The 23,180-nt window shown below is 30.2% G+C and overlaps 7 protein-coding genes across 9 annotated transcripts in view; 3 read left to right on the top strand and 4 right to left on the bottom strand.

Annotated features, from left to right (window-relative positions):
* Nucleotides 1–13,359, top strand: part of LOC140672819 (uncharacterized) — a 136,975-nt gene extending 123,616 nt beyond the window's left edge. Inside the window, exons 14-16 of one of the 3 annotated variants that reach the window (XR_012047948.1) lie at nt 812–1,065; nt 13,018–13,134; nt 13,241–13,359. The gene's annotated coding sequence lies outside the window, so the exon portion shown is untranslated. Of the gene's footprint in view, nt 1–811; nt 1,066–1,265; nt 3,724–4,909; nt 5,276–13,017; nt 13,135–13,240 lie in introns of those variants that run through there. The other 2 variants (XR_012047949.1, XR_012047950.1) reach the window with 2 other exon arrangements.
* On the bottom strand, nt 6,232–10,298 carry LOC140672820 (uncharacterized). Its single transcript, XM_072905264.1, has 10 exons — nt 10,052–10,298; nt 9,779–9,841; nt 9,555–9,693; nt 9,213–9,446; nt 8,981–9,127; nt 8,707–8,815; nt 8,482–8,640; nt 8,030–8,223; nt 7,616–7,688; nt 6,232–7,529 (listed from the first exon to the last, which is right to left on the bottom strand). Exons 1-10 carry the CDS (start codon nt 10,150–10,152, stop codon nt 7,396–7,398), a joined length of 1,353 nt encoding a protein of 450 aa, XP_072761365.1. The 5' UTR covers nt 10,153–10,298; the 3' UTR covers nt 6,232–7,395.
* LOC140672824 (SAP domain-containing ribonucleoprotein) lies at nt 10,959–12,984 on the bottom strand. The gene is made up of 7 exons (XM_072905267.1): nt 12,845–12,984; nt 12,241–12,337; nt 12,099–12,160; nt 11,639–11,878; nt 11,377–11,505; nt 11,213–11,284; nt 10,959–11,125 (listed from the first exon to the last, which is right to left on the bottom strand). The coding sequence occupies exons 1-7, from the start codon at nt 12,893–12,895 to the stop codon at nt 11,024–11,026; spliced, it is 753 nt and encodes a 250-aa protein (XP_072761368.1). The 5' UTR covers nt 12,896–12,984; the 3' UTR covers nt 10,959–11,023.
* On the top strand, nt 13,350–14,493 carry Ufc1 (Ubiquitin-fold modifier conjugating enzyme 1). Its single transcript, XM_072905269.1, has 4 exons — nt 13,350–13,485; nt 13,764–13,895; nt 14,067–14,234; nt 14,365–14,493. The coding sequence occupies exons 1-4, from the start codon at nt 13,363–13,365 to the stop codon at nt 14,446–14,448; spliced, it is 507 nt and encodes a 168-aa protein (XP_072761370.1). The 5' UTR covers nt 13,350–13,362; the 3' UTR covers nt 14,449–14,493.
* A 115-nt stretch (nt 14,494–14,608) lies between these two features.
* Nucleotides 14,609–16,130, bottom strand: LOC140672822 (arginine-hydroxylase NDUFAF5, mitochondrial). The gene is made up of 3 exons (XM_072905265.1): nt 15,282–16,130; nt 15,003–15,187; nt 14,609–14,910 (listed from the first exon to the last, which is right to left on the bottom strand). The coding sequence occupies exons 1-3, from the start codon at nt 15,893–15,895 to the stop codon at nt 14,624–14,626; spliced, it is 1,086 nt and encodes a 361-aa protein (XP_072761366.1). The 5' UTR covers nt 15,896–16,130; the 3' UTR covers nt 14,609–14,623.
* Nucleotides 16,131–16,635: 505 nt separating this feature from the next.
* Rpl7a (ribosomal protein L7A) lies at nt 16,636–18,733 on the top strand. Its single transcript, XM_072904605.1, has 6 exons — nt 16,636–16,792; nt 17,301–17,415; nt 17,512–17,661; nt 17,759–17,979; nt 18,181–18,303; nt 18,500–18,733. The coding sequence occupies exons 1-6, from the start codon at nt 16,778–16,780 to the stop codon at nt 18,680–18,682; spliced, it is 807 nt and encodes a 268-aa protein (XP_072760706.1). The 5' UTR covers nt 16,636–16,777; the 3' UTR covers nt 18,683–18,733.
* Vps53 (vacuolar protein sorting 53) lies at nt 18,726–22,930 on the bottom strand. Its single transcript, XM_072904604.1, has 13 exons — nt 22,703–22,930; nt 21,918–22,318; nt 21,714–21,834; nt 21,505–21,641; nt 20,978–21,407; nt 20,543–20,889; nt 20,310–20,465; nt 20,104–20,229; nt 19,861–19,939; nt 19,561–19,709; nt 19,321–19,486; nt 19,097–19,243; nt 18,726–19,029 (listed from the first exon to the last, which is right to left on the bottom strand). Exons 1-13 carry the CDS (start codon nt 22,790–22,792, stop codon nt 18,868–18,870), a joined length of 2,511 nt encoding a protein of 836 aa, XP_072760705.1. The 5' UTR covers nt 22,793–22,930; the 3' UTR covers nt 18,726–18,867.
* Nucleotides 22,931–23,180: the final 250 nt, after the last annotated feature.

Below are 23,180 nucleotides of genomic sequence, written 5' to 3'. Positions count from 1 at the left end.
AACCGAGAAATCTCTCGTTTCGTAGGAAACGAGGGCTTAAATAAAGTCGCGCACGCCCCCTTTTTTACGACTGATATACGTTAGTCCGGTCATTAGCAACGGCGCGATCAGGCTCTCGACTTACCCTACGTTGAATCGTTTGAAACATCCTCCGCCGAGGATATCCGTTGCACCTGGCGAACCGCTCCGTGGGGTCGTTCGCTTCGTGGTTGTCAGAAGTGACGGAGATCCCGGAGATCTCGGCGAGATAGAACCAGCGTTGTATTTGGTGATTCTGGACCCCTAAATACGATAAAACTTTATAGAAAGCCGGAAAACATTAAGCGATAAGATATATGATAGTCAATAAATTTTTTTCTTTAATAAGAATTAGTGCAATTAAGAGTTTTCTATTTAATTTATATATAAATATTTTTATATTTTTTTTATAATGACATAAATATTATAATCTTTATAACATGTAATTTATATAGGGAATTTGATAGGGAAATTTATACTTGTGTGTATATGTTATGTTTAAAGCTGACAATGAGTTAATATACAACAATTGTTATTTTTGTACAATTTAAAATTAATTTTGTACATATAAAATTAATTTAAAAAATAACGAATAAATTCGTATTTGCGATTTTCCTTTACAATGATATATTTAATTACGTTCTTTCTTGCGTTTTTATGTGCACATTATATAAAAATATAGGTACAATTTATAAATGTTAATTTTAATGGTGAGATAAAGAAAAGTGTCAACTATTTTCATTTTTTTATTACATATCTTTCATTAACATCTTTTCAATAATTTTTGTTTTAGATTGAATTTCAAATCTCTTTAGCAAACAACGATACAGCACTGGGTGGGATTGTAAGGATGGCTGCAGCATGAAACAAGGGCAACAAGGGTCGAAGAGTGATGTGCCGCTTGACCGTGGCCTATACGTAAAGCCGACGAAATTAATCGTGCACTAAAAGCTGGCAACCGGGAATTAACGTGTTAGTGCGCTCCAAATTCCGGAAAATATATCGTTCACACCTGCGAAACGAACAAGGCAAAGCCAGAACGTTAAGGTCAGTTTTATTAGCCTAACACTATCTTTCTCGAACTCAACTTGCCGAGACAATAAAATTAGCTTCTTATTCGAAAAAGTATGTAGCATGTAAATGAAATTGCTTTTCAATTAAAAGTATACATATTTACATAATTTAATACGTGAAGAAATTATTATGTAATAGTGTGTTAAAAAAATACTACAAGAATTTTTTTACAGAAAAGAAAAGAAATTTAAAAAAAACCGATAATAATGACAACAATAATATCTTGTAACAATAAATAGAGCGTACTATTATATATCAATAATAAGAGACCATCACGAAATGATTGATTCAACGGTTTATTTCCATTCAAAGAGTGAATAAGCTTTACAGTCAATACGCTCGCGTATCTCGCCATTATCTCGCAACAATGTGCATCATTCGATCCCTATATTTGGAGTGAAACGCATCGCACCGCGTCACCGAGTCGAGGAGCGACACAAGAAAAGAGCAAAGTGTAATTCAATGTCCGACGTATGCAAGTTGGTAAAAGTAACCGCACGATAACACGGCATTCCTCTGTGAGAGAGGCCAGTAATTAAGATCTCAACTGGTCTCAACTGGCCCCAAGAGGTCCGCCTCCTGATGAGCGTCGTCTCCTTATGTCTTATCGCGTGGCGCGCTCGACTGGTCAATATATTTTCGTGGCTTATTTCAACGGGCACTCGAGGGCAAACGTGTTCGTTTTTAAAGGATGTGTAACAGGATGTAGCACTAGCAGCGATATTTCTTTTTTTTAAATAGCTGTAGTCGTTTCTACACACAAAATGCTATCCTGCCGCGATATGCGGCTACGATCTGCCGGGTATACGAACGTTCCATTAATTACCAACGCCAATCATCTTATTATACGAGCGGGCCTTTACGCACATGATCGGAATACCGCATTATCCTCTCGTCTCGATCGTACGTAACGCTGATAAACGCACGCCCAATGGAAACGAGCGCGGTTCGCGATCGGTTGCGGTAATAGACAGTTTACATTCGGCAATCCCGGCGAACAGCGAAACGTTTACCGTGGCGATAGCTGGTCGTTACATCTACGGTACGTTTCCCGATAGCGGCACGGATCCTCTCATGAGTTACTGAATCCGCAATCAGCGAGAAAGCACGACGACACGAGCGTTTGCGGTCGCGTCGCGATGGAACATGTAATGTACCGAAAGATCGCGCTTACAAAATCAGAAATAATACAATTAAAAATTCATTGCATGTAATTGTAAGGAAAAGTATTATTTTTTCCAGGATATTTAAAATTAATATGCGATTTTGCAGAGAAAAACTCTTTCCGAAACCCCTCAGAAATATGTGATACGATGCAGTGAAAGGTCATTGATTCAAAAGATACTTTCATCACAATTCTTATTTTTCTGTGATAGTAGAAAAATAAGAGATTAGAAATATAATTTTAGATGACATTTCGTATTATATTTATATTTGACATTTAAAATGTCATTATCCGAAAAAATGTTTTATTCTTAAAAATATTTGATATAAAATGTTCATAATTTTTGGAGATTAAAAAAAATAGCAAAATATTAAAAATAAGTCAAAAATCAGTTTGGAAGTAAGTGCAATAAAAAGTTCATTAATCCTCAAATTAAATCTTGAACTAATAAATTTAATCTTGAATTAAATCTCATAAAATCAAAACTTTAAAAAGTTAAAGGAAAAGTATAGCAAATATACTTTATTAAATATAAAATTCTCTTTTGCCTTTATTCTTAAAGGAAATATTTTTCCAAAATTATTTTTTTTTTAAATGTAAAAAATTTGAGGGATATACGAGAGCTTTACAAAAAAATCCGCATACGTTTCTCAAAACACCGCTTTTTTCATACACCCATTCTTCTTTCAAGGAATAAATTCCTCTTATTGAAGTATACAAAAGATTACACGTATATAAAAGATCAGATACGTCCGATATCGCGCACTTGAGGGTTCTTTCTCAAAAAAATCAGGCATTGATGCTTGAACCGCAATCGCGATAGCTATACAGTCAGAGCACGAGCTCACCCGCGAGTTAGAGTTTTCGATTTATCCTCGGTCGGATGGGACGCAAATTCGAGAGGGATCATAAAGAGGAGAGCAGGTGAGCTAGCCTGATGCGCACGCATGCATGAAGTGCGGTGAATCCCGTCGCACTTGAGATGCATCCAAGCGCGATTAATGCACTCGAAGATGTTGGGGATAGGTTCGTTATTTTGATAGCGTTCACAGGCGCCGTCCGCATGCTATTGCCATGTCAAATTGAGTTAAGGCATCGTGAGCTTCGTGAATGCCCAAGTCTCTCCGCTGCCTGATGGTCGGAATCATAACAATAAATTGCAGTTAAACAGTTAAAACGAAGGGGACTGCAAAAGTTGGACTTGGTAGGAGCGCGTTAAAATCAACTACATTAAAATCACTTTGCAAATTAAGTGCACATTGCAGAAGATTACAAGAGTTTGCAGAAATTTCCATAATTATTGTATTGTATTATGTAAGAAACTGTTTTAAGGAGAATCTTTCAAAATTATATTTTCTTCGGCTCTTGGTGATTTTATTACATGTTTAATTCATTTTCATTAAATGTGGCTTCATATCGCTTATTCATTTTTACACGGCTAAGAAAAATCTAATAATTATAGCTTTAAAAAATTTCATTATTCCCACAATGTCACATTATTATATATATATATATATATATATATATATATATATATATATTAAGTAATATATTAGGATAAATGTTTTATCGTACAACTTTTTCTTCGCGCATATTTTAATCTACCTGTCATTAATCTTATAGAAATGAAATATTCAACGTACAACACTTATATCACATAATTAGACCATTTAATAAAATATACTCAATTTTAAATGCTAATATAACATTTTGTCAAGTGATAAAATTAGTATTAAAAAGAATGTCCTGTCGTTCGAAATTTTTTCGCAGTTTAAAAAATTATATGTTATGCATATGTTGCAAGGAACCGTGAGTTACTCGCTTGCCCTCTCGACGAAGGTGCATTTCAGCAGATAAGCCACGACACCGCATCGTGGTTAACACAAAAGAAGCGGAGAAAACTTTCTTTCGGAGAGTGAGCCACGTATAATGCGAAGGAACAACGGCAATAGTGTTTGCGTGCGCAGAGAAAACTAAAGAACCCCAAGCATCTCACCGCCCTTAGCTATCACTTCGAGCATGTAATGCACCCGTGCTTACTTACATGCGGTTCCATCCACCGTGTACCTTTCTCCTCTTTTCTCTCCGTGGCAGCTTTTACGGCCCCGTGAACCCTTTCGAACATGTCTGTACGATGATCGCGAGCGATGGCGTGCACCGAAATATTTTGACCGCACAATCCTCCGTCCTTTATTCGCGGAGCGAAATATTTCAGCTTCCTTTACGATGGATGAACTAAAACAAATTGACAAGAATTGAAAAAAAGAAGTAAGAGAAAATATCGGATATATCTTTTGCAAAAATTAATTAATTTTAGATATTCAAGATAAGCTATATATAAAGAAAAAGAGAGTGAAATAAGTATAAATTACTTTCCTCATGCAATATGGCATGATATCACGCTCGATAATAAAAAGTTTAAAAATTTGTTAGATTGCTGCAAAAAATGAAAAAAATGAAAAAAATGAAAAAAAAAAAATTTGCCACTAGCAAGAAAAATCCGTTTATACAGTACAAAAATCAGCAGCTCACGTCGCAGACAATTTTTGCACGGAATTACTTAGAAATTTAAAGTTAGCCGGTATAGTTGCGCGTGAACAGCACGCAAACTCCTTAAACTGACTAACACACGCTGCACTTTCGTGCCGCCAGCGGGTACTTTCGCAAACGGCGAAACTAGATGCACCACACAACATCCAGCCAGGCCACCTCTCTCCTTGATATTACTTCGGGCATGTAATGGAGCTCGCCGACCAACCAAAAGATGCATCCTTTCTGCAGGCAAATACCACTATACTAGCAACAAGACGCAAGAACAAATATTTGATAGAACAAACGATGTACAAATCTGCATCCAGAATAAGACTGGAATTTGCATCACCCCTGATTACAATACAAGATTATTATACATGTATTATGAACTTATAGAAATCAGAAATTAAAATTAGAATTTGCACAGTATGACAGTTTTATAGATATAGTTATAGATGTATTATTGTAAACAACAAGATAATCGTTAACAACATTTTGCTTTAGCAACATTGAATATCTCTCTTTTTATTTAACTTACTCTAAATTTTACTTTAGTTTGTTAATCTATAAATTAATTAGTTTGACAATATTCTTAGAAGCTTTATATAATATTCTTAAATACATATAATTTATTTCATATAATAAAAAAAAATTACTTCTTGGCAAAGGAAAATTACTTTTTATTATACATATATATTTTCTCTCTCTCTCTCTCTCTCTCTCTCTCTCTCTCTCTTTGTTTAAAATATATGCACACATTTAAAAAATTGATAAAGTACATGACGCACGTATTATTTTGTAATAAATCTTGCGTAATAGAAAAGATCACAACGCATTTGTATTTTCAGTAAAAATGCACATTTTTTATAAAAACGCATATCACTCACGACTCATTACTGTGCTTGATATCTAACAACTATAAACATAGTTTCAATAATGTAAAAGCATTTAATGTTTTCGAATTTAATGCACAAATTATTCGCTAAATGTACCTTCGGAAAAAATGCGTCAAAAAGCGTGAAAAATTGACAAATAACGGGAAAGATTAACAGAAAAACGAGGGATAGCGCTTCTTCTATTTTCAGAATTTTTTGACAACACGATTGTGAAACCGCTCGTGTATATATAGTATTCAATATTAATTAGTGTATTCTTTGCGAATATTTAACAGTAATTTAACAATAATAAGTTCATGAAATATTACTGGAATAAAATATGCAATTTAATCAATTGTCAAATTTGCTACGGTTTAATCTTAATTAAATACAGCTTTCAGATAATATTGCAAAAAAAAATATCGTAAAGTAAAAAGATGCAATACACTGATTCACACGTATTTTTCCTTAAAAATAAATCGTGCGTTTTAAACGTGCATATATTAAACTTTTTAAATAAAACATGTTTATATACATCATGTTATTGTTATTATTGTTTGCATAGTAAATAATATTTAATTACATCACGCGTAAAACGGAATAAATGGAACAAGAATAATGTAATGTTAATAAAAAATACGCTTTTATATCGCCAGATATGAACTGAGCCTGTATACATTTCTATAATACTGTAATGTAAAGGATTCCAATTATATATTACACCTAAAATAAAAGCGCAAGTTCAAACATTTATCGCAAAGAAATTTTAATAATACTTAATTATTAATTCTTTAATAAAAAAAAATATACACACGTGTTTTGTATTTTTTTCAATTTTAATCATCATTTTCTTCGATATTCTATAATGAAAGCATCTTTATTCAATTACAATTGGATAGTTCATCTGCGAGTACATATACGACGAGCGAAATTACATGAGAAGCGCAAACGTTACATCTAGCAAATTTGACAAATCCTTGCTTGCTCACCAATCATTAAGCTGAGTCGTCATAATAAATGCAACTGCAAACTGCTAGTTGAATAACAGAATGATTTCATCTCTGCTGTGTCTATCGTTTATTCGCACACTTTGCACGAATAGTAATTCGAATTTATCAATGCTAAACAGTTAAATATATTTCGCAATTATAATAAAATGTCATGTTAATTAGTAGTACATGTATTGTTTAATAAGGTACTTAGATCAAATTACATAAAATAATAGCTGCACACATACAGCAATAATAGCACTATTCGGCAAACATGATCTTATAATTAGGGATTACCTATAATATTTATCACAGTGAATGGCAATTTATAAAAATACAATGTACACTTTTGCAAAAATGATTTCATTCAATTAAATTCACTTACATTCAAGAAAATAGTGAAATTCTACAAAGCGATGCTAATAGAATGTGTAATATACTTTGTAAAAAATATACAATTAATAAAACAATATATGATTTTTTAAACATTTCCAAAATATTAAAATCAATGTTAATTAATTTAAGATTAATTTTAGTAATTGCCAATGTTTTTCTATGTTACAAACGAGATATATTCATAGATCTCATAGACCTTATAATCTCAAATACATACTGATAATCTAAAAATTAACAATTAGTAATCTAAAAAAATGAAGTAATAATAATAACATGTTAAATAATCAAGCAATCTAGTAAATATCTGTAACAACACTGCATATGTGGCAGTGTGAGAGAGATATTGTTAACAATCATTATCTCCTTTTTCTCTTTGCTCACACTCCATACTTTCATCTGCATTTTTATTTGCACATTTGCACTTTATATGTTTTTCACTTAAATGATGTACATCGATGCCAGCATCGCCTCCAGCAGGATCTAAGTTAATAACAATTACTTTAGTTATAAGAGAGAAATATATATATATATTAACTTTGCTTATACATATTATTTACTTTAATTACCTTTATCTTGCTGGTTAAATAAAATTGTCTTAATCGATTCTGAATCTTTCAACCGTTTCTTGGGTGAAGTATCCTTTAATAAAGAAAAAAAAGATCTAATATGAATATATATACCAATCCATTAATATCTTGCTTTGTGTAAAAATTTTACTACTTTACTGGATTTTGCTATATGCAAATGTAATTGCAAATAATTACGTGTATTTGTAATATTATTTATTAAAAATTTATAAAAAATTATAAAAAATTGTTTTTATAGTTTTTTTTCTAAATATATTATAATTAAATTTTAGAACACTATTTGTTTTACAAAAAGATAATTAATTTTAGTAATTCAATAGAAAGTGTTATTATGTATTATTTCTTCATTTCAAATATAACAAAATTATAAGTGATAAAAAATATTTAATATACCTCGTAAATCCGTTCAATACGCTCTTGTCTTTCATTGGAGTTTATTTTACTCTTCAATCTGATTTTGGTATTGAATGGTAATTTAATAGAATCTATGGCACCAAGCAAGAAAAGTGGCAATAATATTATGCATAGGCCGAAACATAGGAAAAGCACTATTACAATAGGAAATTTGAACCCAATATTTAGTTTACCTATAGAACAAGAAATGAATATTATAATAAATAATTCATTATATATATATATATATATATATATATATATATATATATATAAAAATAAAATAATATATATATATATATATATATATATATATATATATATATATATATATATATATATAACAAAGAATACACTAATTAATATTGAATACTATATATATATATATATATATATATATATATATATATATACATATATATATATAATTGATATCAAAATAGTTTACTCACTGGTAGCATTATCTACAAATTCAGATATAGCAAGTCCAGAATATGATAATGGTTGAAAAACGACTGTACTGAGAAAATATGTCAATGCATATGCTGGTGTCACTTGCAATTTAGGATTGGTCATAATTGATTCATAGTATTTTTCACAATCGTTTGTTGCTGTGAATAATAAAATGATACATATTAAATGCTTAAATACAATTATGTTTTATACAAGTAACTCACGAAAAAATGATGCAACCATTTTGTCCCAAAGGCCCATTTTATGTGGCTGGCAACCGATTGGCATTTCCGCAAACTGCGTTTGTGCAGCCATTAATTTAATTTCTGCTTCCTGTGAAACAGAAAAATATTTAAGATTAGAAGTCATGATCATACATATATCATAAAAGAGTGATTGTAAATTTTATTTAAAAAAAATATATATAAATGTTTAATGCATATATTTTAGATATTAAAAAAAGAGAGATATAGTATAAATGATATATATATAAATTACCTGTATAAGTCGCCACCAAGTCATGAAAAAACTTGTCATAAATATGACAGCAAACAACAGAAAGATAATTAAACCTCGGGACCATTTATGTTTTCTTAAAATTATAAAACTAGATATGACTGTTAAAGAAATTATAGTTATATCCCACTGCAACCATTTAGAAAGTCAATTAGATTCACATTTAAACATAAAAAAATATATAAATACATATTTACTATTAAGTTATTCTTACACGTTCTTTCATAAATAACAGATAATTTATCAAATGTTCTGATAATAAATTGAAATAATGAGACATCTCTGTCATATAATGACACGCAGTGTAATCAGATTGTTTTATTATTTTATCAAGAATTCTATCAACTTCTCTTATAGATCCTTGACCATTTACAAAATTCTGGAGATATTTGAATTCTGAAGAGGATGCCTCTATACTGAGTGCTCCAATTAATCTGTCATCATCCTTCTGTAATTTGTCAGTTTACTGTATTATATTTGTATCAATTTATAATCATAAAATCTAAAATAAGTAATTACAAAAGTTTTCAGATATTATTTTATATTGTAAACTAACCTGCATGGCAAGATTTGATAATAATATAGCAATCAAACGTTTATAAAAGATTGCTCCCTGAGTATTTTGTTCATCCAATTCTTTACTACATGATTGTATCATTGCAAATTGATCACTTTTGTCTGCTTGCACTGCTGAACTAAAAGAAGTAATCTGTTTAAAATCACATGTAGTATATATATTTTTGTATATATGTGTGTTAAGACGTAAGACAAAATATATACCTAGAGGAATCCTTTTCTGACATATAAAAAAAAGAATGTATATTTTTCAACTCAGGTGTAGACCTAAAATAAAAATACATTTTTCAAACCTGAATAATTATTATAAATATAATTAAAAAATATAATAATATGTCCATATAATAAATGAATATTATTTATTTCAAGATGAGCACAGAAGTATTGTAAATATAATTATGAACAAGTTGCATGCATTTACGATAAATATATTTTTAGCGGCAAAATTTGTAATATGTAATATCAAAAAATATTTACGGCGTGACATCATCAAATGTATTCGTTTCGTCGCAATAAACGTCAGAATAAACTGTATACAAGTATAATATAATACATATTGATGACTTAAAAAGCTGCATGTTGATGCTTTCACGTTTTCTTCGTAAAAATGTTTATAATGAGAAATATACAAAGATTATCAAAACATTCTAAACACTACACTGAGAGCGGTAAAAAGTAAACGTGCCGGCATGAGAAAATATTTTTATTCCATTAGCTTATTATAACCGGAGATAGGCATCACAGAGAGCTATGCCATCGTTTTTCATACGACGCTTTTTTCTTCAGTATGCTAGCGCCAACTAGATCCATTTTAAAGCGAACAGAACTACAATCTAGTTCTCTCGTTTGAGTTATCGACTAGAGCAAAAATGTATGTAATAAATTCAGATTATAGAGTGAATATAAAAAAAAAAAAGTATTGTTCTTTCTTTTTTATGATCGAGAATACAAAAAAAGGTGAGAAAAATAGTGTTCCTTCTTTTTAATTATCGATATAGATATAATATACTTTTCTATTTTATTAATATATAGATTAGTTTTGTTATATGTACTTTATTTATATTTTTTTCTTTATTATATTTTAATTTTGAAATATTTAATATTTTTCATATCGATATAAAAAATAGCTATTTATACATATACTAAATCATTATTGTATATGATGACATATTGCACAAGGTACAGATTTTATTAATAAAATACCTCCATTTATATTTTTAAGAATTATCTTTATTGTTATAAAGAATTTACGATATGAAAAACCATATAAAGTAAACGAATTAAATATTAACTATTCAATACTGAAATGACAGTGGTAATTTATACTTATAAATATAATTGTCAATAATTTTCATAGTTCTTTATATATATAATAGCTTTATTGAAAATAAGATAAACTTAATTTAAGACTTATAATTAGATCGCTCTTTTGGTATATAATATCGAGTATCATTTAACAATTTTAATTTTATTGTAAGATACTTTACTTTCATTGGCCTCTACTTCACCGAATCTAGCTTTCCTTTTCTCCAATCGTTCAGCCAATTCGGCCTAAAAAAAGTCATTCATTAATAAAGTCAGTGATAAAGAAGGTATAAGTCTTTAAAATGAATCCATTAACAAAAATTATTTGCTTACTTTTTCCATCAAAGTAGATACAGACATTCCAAACCTCTCTCCACGTTTCTTCAATGTATCATAAGTAGTGTTCTATCAAAAATTAAAAATAGATATAATTCTTTACACAAATTAACATTTTGTTTTGATAACATAAATTGTAAAATAAATCATTAATTTCTTACCACAGGCGTTTTTATGGATGCAGCTGATTTATTATTTTGATTATTGACGGTAAATCGAGCTAACCTAGCTTCTTTTTTTGCAGCTTCGGATAATGGCATTCCAAATTTCTTAGCTCTCATTTCCAATCTCTATTAAAGAATTACCATAATTATATATTATCACAAAAGTGTAGTAGAACAAATAATTTAATATATTGTTCAGGATTTTATTATTTAAGGTATGTCCTCTAGCAGAGATAAAAGTGTTATAATTTTCAATTACCTCTTTTGTGCTGAGTTCTGATAGTTTAATAATCTTTTTCTCTGGTGGTGCAGTATTAGATTCGTTTACATTTTTATTTTCATTTTTTTCCACTTGATCATTTTTAATTTCTTCAAGTACAGGTTTGCGGTTCAGCACTATTTTTTTTGCATTAGTATTATTGCTCTCCACAGATAATTTTCGCTTCTCAGGAAGTACTTGTGAATCTGGCTTACTGGATAATTCTTCTATTTCTTCATCCTATAAATAATTTAAATTTCTTGCATACATTTATAAAGTAATGACAGAAAAGTTTTTTATTTATATATAATGCTCTTCTTAGTTAATATTTTAATATTTAACTTTCTAAATTTAAAGTTATATAGTCGCACAAATATATATATATATATATATATATATATATATATATATATATATTATTATTATTAATATCGTACTATATATGTACTATAAAACTTACTCCAAGTACTTCATCTTCATCTAAAATTTCTTCTGTAGTTTCATCCAAGGATAAGGCAGAATCTATCAAATTTAAATCATTCTTTCATTAAAACGCATACTTAAAATTATATCAAAATAAAAAAATAAAAGTGAAAACAAACCTCCCTGGATTGCCAATTGAAGTCTTTCTACTAATTCGTTTTTATTGCCCACAGTGGAAAGTCCTCTTTGTTTTAATTCTGCTCTTAGATCGGTCACCTGATAAAGAGTAAAAATTTGTGGTTATATAAAAATAAATCAATATATTTACATTGCGCTTACAATTAGATGTTATTGTTATATTAATGGAGTCTCTGTTATTCTAACTGATACACATACGCTTTATATTTTCAAGAAAAATAGTAATTCTTTAAGAATGCAGTCTAGCTTTAATGAATTAATTAAGTAGAATTTAATTGTTCTTATAAAGTTCTATGGATAAGTACTTTTTAATTGAGAGATCATAGTTTAAGATTTTAAAGCTTGTAAATAGATGTATATAAGCAATAAGTAAATATGAGGGGAAAAATTATTACTGTTGATTGATGTAACGGAAATTTGCAAATAACGAAAATAAGAATAAATATAGATAAAAAAAGATGAAGTATCTTTTTGAATCAGAGGACGCCAAGTTGGCGGTATGATTTTCCAAGTTGCAAATTGATGGTTAGGCGCTACCGAAATTACGAACATCACTGCATATACAAGTCGATTTACGATACTTGCCTTCATTTTTGACAGTTCAGTTAATCCTTTTTCGTAGGACGAGTCAGCCATAGCGTATTTATCGTATTTATTTCAAATCACAACCGCTATTGACAACCGATATAACACTCCACATTACTACTCTCTCTTGCTCTCTCCCACAATCATAGAATCATACATCCTCAAATTCATAGACTCGCACATCGATGCAGCTTTAAGCTTCAAAATCCAACCAATCAAACGCAAGCTGGACAATCGATTGATCGAAAAGTTAAGGGCAAGTGCGCACTAGAATGAGAAGGAGAATAAAGGTACAGAATATGTATCAATAAAATATAACGAACTATATATTAATATTATAATTATTTGCAAAGAATATAAATTAATTATTATTATTTTTTTTATTCGTTGCACAAGTTTCAGTGGTTACATTGGCTGCAGTGACGCCATATGGGTGATATGTATGTGACATTTTACATGATGTGATATCATCACCACCACCATCAAATGTAAAACTGTATAAAGTATAAGTTGTCGAGATGGTGGATGAATCAACGAAGAAAACTTTAAGTAACATTCCGTTACTGCAAACAAAAGCCAGTCCCAGAGATAAAGATTTATGGGTGCAAAGATTGAAGGAAGAGTATCAAGCTCTAATTAAGGTAAAAAGACTTGACACTTTAGCTTTCCTTTTCAAAATTGTGAACGTTATTTCCATATGGACAATTCTGTTTTTATTGCTCCATATACCAATAAATAAGCTGTAGATTAAACATACGTATTAAAAATTAATTTATCATTAGTCAAGTAAAAAGTATACAGTTGAAAAGTATAATATTTTTATCATGAAAATTTCTTTTATGTAATAAATTAAATTATATGTGTGTGTGAATATCGTTATTGACATACAAATTGTGTATAATCTGATTGTCTTTTATAGTATGTCAAAAATAATAAGGAAGCAGACAATGATTGGTTTCGACTGGAATCAAACAAGGAAGGTACCAAGTGGTTTGGCAAATGCTGGTACATTCAGAATTTCCTGAAGTATGAATTTGAAATAGAATTTGATGTAAGTAACTTTTTATTTAGTTTTTATTCTATTTAAATAAAGAATAATTATATCTATATATAACTTTTTAATTTATATTTACATTTATAAAAAGTTATTTTTGAAAATTATAAAAAATATCAAATATTTTGATAGGCATTAAACTTATTCAGTAATGTTTTTCTTCCCTAGATTCCTGTTACATATCCTACAACGGCACCTGAAATTGCTTTACCAGAATTAGATGGTAAAACAGCAAAGATGTACAGGGGAGGTAAGATTTGCCTCACTGACCATTTCAAGCCATTGTGGGCTCGTAATGTACCCAAGTTTGGCATCGCTCATGCAATGGCTCTTGGTGTAAGTTCAATTATATATGTCTAACTTAAAAATATATAACAAAAGCATTAACTATGTTGAATATAAAAATGTTACATTGAAATAATAGCTTTATATAAAATGTAAAGATTTTAAAAAAATTACTTTTCAGTTAGGACCTTGGTTGGCAGTCGAGATTCCAGAACTTATAGAAAGAGGTGTTGTAGTTCACAAGGAAAGTGAAAAGAAATCGTGAACATTATACATAAATAGTGGCAAAATAACTAAAACACAATTATTGGTAAATAATAAATTATTTTTTTATGCCTATTATTTGAAAGAAAATTTATATAATACATTAAGTTTTTACACTTGATATATTAGAGTATTTACATAATTCAATGTGCAACTAATAAAGACTATTTAATATGTTATTTATCTTCGTCTAGTTTTATTTTCTTGCTACTTTTAATAATTTCGTCGAGCTTATACAGGTCCTTCAATGACACTTCTCCTGTTCCCCTCTCAAGAGGCTTTGGTTGAGACACATCTGGTTTCCATCCCAACATATATATTATCTGAAACGTGGCGGGAACAAAGACGGTGTTATCTTCTCCGATTTTTCCATACAACTCTTTGTATATGGATGCTGCTGCGATCAACGTGTCTCTTGGTAGGTGCAAGTTACGATTCCTGGCTGCGTTATTTTCTGCCATTCCTAGAAAAGTAAAAATTTCTCGTATGAAACACAAAATATTCTTGTACGCCTATTAAATATTTCTTATGTAATTAAAAATTTTTTATAATCACCTTTTAAGTCCCACATAAGCTCAAACATACTTGGATAACCAATAACTATCTCGTCAGTATCGATAGTTAACATAGTAAAATTCGCTCTCGTTAATAGAGATCCAATATCCCTGATTTCCACAAAGGGTGAAATATGCGGCGAAATCCCACCGTATCTCTCGAGTTCAGCTAATTGCAAGGAACTTCTGTATTATCAGAATGAATGGCAAAAATAATAAAAGCAAGTAGATGTAAGACATCCTAAAATATCCTTGATAATCCTGGCAATTTTACCTTTACCTCAACTCGTAAAGAGTATCGCCGCCAAATACAGCTGCCAGAAAGACTCCATCATTCTTCAGACTGCTATTGATACGTCGGAAGCATCCGGGAAGATCATTGATCCAGTGAAGACTCAAACAACTGATCACCATGTCAAAACTGTTAGGCTCGAAGGATATATTCTCCTCATCAACGACTTCCTTCTTGACTCTCACTCCCTCCGTGCTATCCGCTTGCTGCAATAAACTTGGACTCATCTCGGCCAGCACTAATTCCTCTACAGAGTCACTGAGGATTCGCTTGGATATATGACCGCGACCACATCCTAGATCAAGGACCCTACCAAACTTTCGTTTGATGTCAAATATCCGATCAGACAGCCTGTCACCCACTTCGTCCTTGAGGTAGTCGTACAGCTGGACATCAGCGTTCTTCGCAGCACGTTCGCGCTGCAGCAGCTTCGTCTTCCTGTCAAACACGTTCATCGGACTGTCGGGTGGCAACGAGGACATTGGTACTACATTACACGTAACATTAGGCTTATATCTGAGATTTAACAAGTTTAACTTGCCGTGTGTCATGCAATCGCCTAACGTCCGACTTGTTTTACGAAACAGAATTTTCGGTATCATTTTTGCAGATACACAGTTGCTGACGTTTTTATTTTCTTTTCTCTTGATATCTGTCTTTAAAATGCCACTCGTTTCTAATCCTTTTTTCTAGTTTTATATTTATTTCTGTACGAAAATTTTTAGAAATTATCGAAAACGTCAAAGTATTTCAATCATTGTGATTAAATTATTGGAATTCTATCGATGTTCATTATTGACAACGACAGATTATAATTCGATTGATGTCGAGTGTTTACTCCGGTGTCTGCTTATTCTCCGTAGATTAAGGTTAGGAATAACCTAATCTAATAATCATAATCTTGTCATCGCGATGAGATAACTACTGTAGATAATACGCAAATTTTCTCACAAATTAATTTTCATATCATGCACATAAATGTTGACATAAAAATAATGTTAATTATATTTTTTATACTTTCTATATAAATACTTTATTATTATTATATATATTTATTATTATATTTAATAGCAATTTATTATAAAATATTAATTCTTTAATATTAATATTAGATATATTTTAAATTGTAATATCTTGTTTCGTGATTTCTATTATATAATTATTCAATATATTTTATTCGTTTAAAAATACCGCCATAAACGTGCGAGTTCGCAGAATTGTTTGCGATTGCAAAAGATTCCTTTGCTCTGATTGGTCAATCAAATACTTGAAAACCTTCGGAGTGCATCCTACATTGATTTAACTCTCTTAGAATTCATAACCAATGACGTATATGTCAAAATGGCGTCTCTATCGCTTCAGTAGCGCTACCTCGTTGCGAGATTCTCTTTACGTTGTCGACGTACTTTGCGTTGTGTTTCGCGAAGTACCGGGTTTTATATCTGGCGTGATTTAAAGAATCCTTCGGATTTTTAGCCAGAAAGATGGTCCAGAAAAAGGTAAAGTTATTGAACGATCGTCCGCAAGCAATATTTTCATCAAATAGCATTATTAGCAAAGAATATCGACGTTCAAAATTTCGGCATGTTCGTTTAGTACATAATATTAAAATATGTTTTTGTTGCACATTGATTTTATTATTGTTTAATTATCGTATACCTCGATGTTTTTCACGACATGTGTATAAATTTGATCGGTTTATTAATATATTAATTTTAATAATTTATAACCTAAAAATGTAAAATGTGGAAAAAGTAATTAAATTTAACACCATGAAGAAAGTGAACCATTGGCATTCATTCAGCATAAATGCAGTTTCCATTGTTACATTAAATTCTTTATCAAATGAAAAAGATGATTAAGTTATTGAATTTTTTAAAAAGATATTTATTATATAAAAATGATAATAATATATACATAGCATTATCTAGTTATATATTTTGTTAAAATTATAATTTTATTGTGAAAACTTTATTGATTATATTTTAATTTTCTTTAAATGTGCAGCCAAAGAAGAAAGTAGGGAAAAAGGTAGCTGCCGCACCATTGGCAGTCAAAAAGGTTGAACCAAAGAAGGTGACCAACCCACTTTTTGAAAAACGAACACGCAACTTTGGCATTGGTAAGTTAATAATTTGTAAAATAATTTGATTTGATTAGATTTGTAGTTAATAACTTGATAACAGTTAGAATGACATAAAGTTTTATTAAAATTCAGGGCAGGACATTCAGCCAGCACGTGATCTGAGTCGCTTTGTAAGATGGCCCAAGTATATTCGTATTCAGCGTCAAAGGGCTGTGTTGCAAAAGAGGTTGAAGGTACCACCAACAATCAACCAGTTCACACAAACATTAGATAAGCAAACAGGTAACTTTTGTAAATATATATTTTATGTAACATTTTTATAAAGATTTATATATCATTTAATATACATATGATGTAATTTTTTTTTTATATATTGTAGCTACTCAGTTATTTAAGGTATTGGAAAAATACCGACCTGAATCAGCAGCTATGAAAAAAGCAAGATTGAAGGCAAGAGCTGAGCAAAAGATTGCAAAAAAGGAAGATACGCCAACAAAGCGACCAAATGTCATTCGTTATGGGACCAACACAGTGACTACACTAGTGGAGCAAAAGAAGGCTCAGCTGGTTGTTATTGCACATGATGTAGATCCTCTTGAGGTTAGAATTTATTTATAATATATTTATTTTGTAAAAAAATTTTATTTAAGTGATGAATTTGAATTTCTTCACCAGAGAAGTAAAATATATTATTTTTCTTTGTAGGACGAAAAATGACATCTGAGTTATATTATATTTTTATTCGTATTGTAACAGGGAAAATAATTTGTGATGCTATAATTCATTTTTTTATTGATACAGATTGTGTTATTCCTTCCTGCCTTGTGTCGTAAGATGGGTGTACCATATTGTATCATCAAGGGTAAGGCACGCCTGGGACGTCTGGTTAGACGCAAGACCTGTACAACTGTTGCTTTGACACAGGTATGTGAAACTATATTTCATTTGAATTGTTTTTGTAATTTAATTTAATTTTATTTTATGATGAATACCACAAGAGCCAATCCGATGATAAATTGTGATTATCAAAATTATTTTCTGATACATGTTTTACAAAACCTTTCACTTTAGAATTATTTTCTTCAATTAAAATATATTACATTGCTGTATATTATCTCAGGTGGATTCCGGCGATAGAGCCAATTTTGCAAAGATTGTTGAAGCTATTAAAACGAACTTCAATGATCGATATGACGAAATTAGACGTCATTGGGGCGGTGGTTTATTGGGAAGTAAATCTGCAGCGAGAATAGCGAAATTGGAGAAAGCTAAAGCAAAGGAGCTTGCACAAAAACAAGGTTAAAATCTTTGTTTATACAGGTTATATCAAAAAATAAAAGAAAAAATACAGCAATATTTGTATTTATTCGATGAAGTATTCCCATACATTCACATATTTTTCCATCTTGTATAAAGGGGAAGGAGGTTTCTTTATTAACATAACTTTTCCTATGTTAATATGTACAATTACAATGTGAAAATATATTTTTAAATCCTTTTTTTAACGAGCTTTTCTAGTCTTTTAATTCTTCCAGCTTCATGTTCGGGGCTGTCATGCACCACATGACTTTTTGTAACATGCATGGTATTTGCACTTTCAAGTTGTTTAAATTGTTCAATAAATTGAACTTGCTCAGTCTTTTTCAATCCCTAGAACATATAGTAATTTCATTAGATGTTTGATTAAGAATAATTAACTTTTATGTGCAATCATTACCTTCATATCTAAAATTTTTTGGAATTCTGAAGACTGCAAGTCTGGTAAATGCATTCTGCACTGTTTGACGAAATCTACAGGAGATTCAATCGAAGACATTACAATCTTCAATATCATTTCAGCATTTGCCATTCCTTTAACTACAACCTAGGTGACACATACATCAAATGTATATTATCTATTGTATATATCCATCTTTTATTCATCTTATAAATTACAATTACTTTAGTATATGTTACTGGAGCTTTTCTTTGTACTTGATAACCAGTTGATGGAAGATCCAACAAAGCTGTTTTTAACATGTGGACATCTAATAATAGTTGTTCTGCGCCGACAGCGTTTAATGGCTTACATTTAAATAACTGTTGTACTAATTTTGCTATAAAAGAACTGGAAAAAAGTATATATAATATAATCTCAAAAATAATCGTGGCTCAAATTCATGTCGTATGTGAATATTTTACCTGGCGAACTTGAGACAAAACTGTGTGAAATATTTTCGACAAGAAGATAGTCTATCTCGGATGGTGGGTATTGTTTGTCGAAGATGCGCTATTATGATATTAACATAATTACTTTGATCACCTACTACTTCCACAGAACTCCATTGTACCTAAAAAAAAAAAAAAAATTATGCTAATAAATTATAATGAAATACTAATTTTATTATTAGTAAAATAATAATATATCATGTGTTTAAATTATTTTACAATGCAATTGTAATTATGTATCATTGGTTAATATTACACTTTTAAATCATTTACCTTAGTCATAGCAGTCAACGCGGATTCACAGGCGGTTTCTAAATCTTGAACTAGCAATTGGATACAGTGAGAAATTACCCTGAAAATGATTGCCGAAAATTATTAACGATATATATATATATATATATATATATATATATATATATATATATATATATACATATACATATATAAATGTGACATGTGTTCTTTTTAGATATATTAAGATTAAATTATAAATTAGAAAAGAAAAAAGAGATATACTTATGGAAGTTATCTTGTTCTTGAGACAAAACAATTTTTTCAGCATAGCATTTGTCTGTCTTTTCACGGAGCTTTCCCTCTAATTGCTGTGTCGTCTCTAAACAATACTCTGCTGTTGTTAAGATACTGAAAAATATATTTTCATGTTTTCTTTTTTTTACTTTGTTCTAGAATAAAAATGAAGAATTAATAATAGATATATTTACCAGCATATACGAGATTGTTCCTCTTTGCTAAATCTGGCAATTTCTCCTTCTTTCAAAAAACTCTGAAAATTTTGTATAAAACCTGACGTTGATAGATCTCGGAAATCACGTGTGATATTGCTCATGCTGGTGCCGATACCTGCATTACCTCCGATTCTATATAAATTATGATTACACATATAAGTAAACAGAAAATTGGTAATTATATTCGTTTGTACAATTTTTAAACTTACTTTGGCAAATTATTCTGTAAGATTTTGATTGCATATTCCCGTAGATATTTTTGGAAGGTTTCAGTAAGGCTTAACATAATTAAGCCAGTGCTAAGTTGTGTACATTGCAACATACACTTCTTGTAAAACACAAACAGATCGGCACACGAACTCAAGACGCTGCTCGGACCTTCAATGCCGTCGAATTCTTTGGCACCTGGTGGTTGCGTTTTAGAATCGGACACGAACTTATCCATCAGATCTGCTAAATTGCGATCTAAACTTTCTATATAGATATTCAGGTATGGTTCAAAACATCTTCCTATAAGATTCGCGAACGGAGAAGGTTTCGACTTTTCAGTTTCAATCTAGATTTACAAAATATTTTATACATTTTTAATAATACATATATATTGTTATATACATATATAACGTATGTTTTAGCTCTTTTGATACCTTTTCACTTCCTTCTTCGAAAGGATTTCCTGGAACTTTTTCGGTCACGTCATTATTGACTATTGCACTCTTAGCATCGGCAGTCTCCAAAGTACTTCCGATAAAACGTTTGGCCAGCAATGACTCGAAGTTACTGGTTCTCTGAATTGCGTAAAGCAATAATTTAACATCTATTTCGCTACGCCTCTTATTCATCAATTTAGCAAGATCTTCACGTGTAACATGACAGAATTGTACAGCTATACGTTCGGAAATCTCCCAATCTTGAGGAAAGATTGTACCAAACTTGGATTCGAAATCGAGTAGATGTTTCTTGATCCATGCATATCTTCGATCTATTTTATCCAACCAAGCAAAATCCTGATTTTCATCAAACAAATGTGCATATTCTTGCAATTGGATATTTACAAACCAAATAAGCAGATCTTTCCTTTAAGAAAATAATACGTAAAATATTACTAGTAATATTGATATATTGTTGTCAATAATAATACTATATAAATATCGCAAATATTTTATATACATACTTCACTTTAGGATCTAATACTGATAATACCAAACATCCCTCTGTTAACTGATTGAAATGTTTTGGATTCTGGCCTGAAAAAGCTTGTTTGAAATCTGCTGTAATCTGCTGAGCTAGCTCAACATGAATCTGATGTACCTTTTTTTAAACAAAGAGCAATATATTAAAAAGAATTCTATTTATCATCAAGAATATAATTTGTACTCTTACTTGGTCAGATAATTGTTTCACTTGTGGTATGTCCATGTAACTGTTAAAATGTTGCATTACTTCCATTACTGCTTGCAATGGTAAGATAATTTCTCCATATTGTTTCTTTTGCGTTAATTCTCTAGATGAAAAAAATACACAATAGATTTATAATTTAATAATATTTAAATAATATTTTTAATACCATGTATATTTAGTATATACTTTAAACTATCTACTCCTTCTACAAGCATGTGCAAATGGTTCAGTGCAGTTATTGAGGCAGTTAGATTTCTCTTAGCAAAATCCAGTTGCTTGATATCTCTTGTGATTTCTTTGACTACTTCTTCAGACTGTTCCGCTTTATCTTTTATGTCTTTTATATGCACAAATAATTGTCTAATCACTTTTTGCGCATCTTCCAATGCTGCTCTACCATCTTGGCCTACATTTGTTTGACCACGTACAACTGATCGTATATCTTTGTCAATATTATATATTTTAAGTTCCATATCATTTACTACATCATCAATGTTTGACAAAGATTGTTCCGTAGGAAATAAAGAGTTTATATAGTCCACCACATTGAAATTGGATTGATCTAATGGATCAGTACTAGGCAAGACCTAATAATAAGAAAGATAATATTAGAATACTATACATAATATTAGAGTACTATACATGTAACTACTTATATAGTAAATTACGTATAAGATATATATGTATAAATGTTAAAGTAATTAATGTTCAAAAAAAGACAGATATAGAAAGAGAAATATTTTATTCAATGTAAGAATTATATTGCATACAAAAGAAATCAGAGTGATAATAATGAGTAAATTTTGCAGGAAATTCAAAGAGAACTTTGTTGCTTCGCATTCGTATCAAATTCAATTGCAAAAAAGACAAGAACGTTTAAGAAATATCGACAAAAAAAGAAACCATCGCAAGCTGTCATCGAACAGCATCGAGGGTAGACAGTTTGACAACTAATTCACGACGGACCTAACCTGTTCGATCACGTTCTGTACGCTCGGTGGAAATGTATAGACCGTAGAGCGCAATTCCTCTAAATCATCTTCCTCGTGATTTTCCATCATGTTGCGAACAGACACGAATGCACTTCACGCAAGCATTTCGTTACACTTGATCCGTGTGTGCGAATTGTGACAAAGTGGCAGATGAGACCATTGTATATATGCTATAGATGAGACATTAATGACGTTTACATGAATGAGGCACGAGTAGTTGTCACGATACGATGGTAAACCGATCGATTACACTATGTGATATGACCTTCTCAAAAGCCAAGCTCCATTTATTAAATTTTTTAATTTTACCAGGACGTCTGTTTAATATATTTTAATTTTAAAATTTTAAAAATTTACAATAAGTGAAAATGATCAATTTAGCTTTTAAAATAAATAAATAAATAAATATATATATATATATATATATATATATATATATATATATATATATGTGTGT

This window comes from Anoplolepis gracilipes, chromosome 13, assembly GCF_047496725.1.
Source record: "Anoplolepis gracilipes chromosome 13, ASM4749672v1, whole genome shotgun sequence".
Lineage (NCBI taxonomy): Eukaryota > Metazoa > Arthropoda > Insecta > Hymenoptera > Formicidae > Anoplolepis > Anoplolepis gracilipes.
Note: the sequence above shows the minus strand (reverse complement) of the source record. Positions and strands in the feature narration are given on the sequence as shown.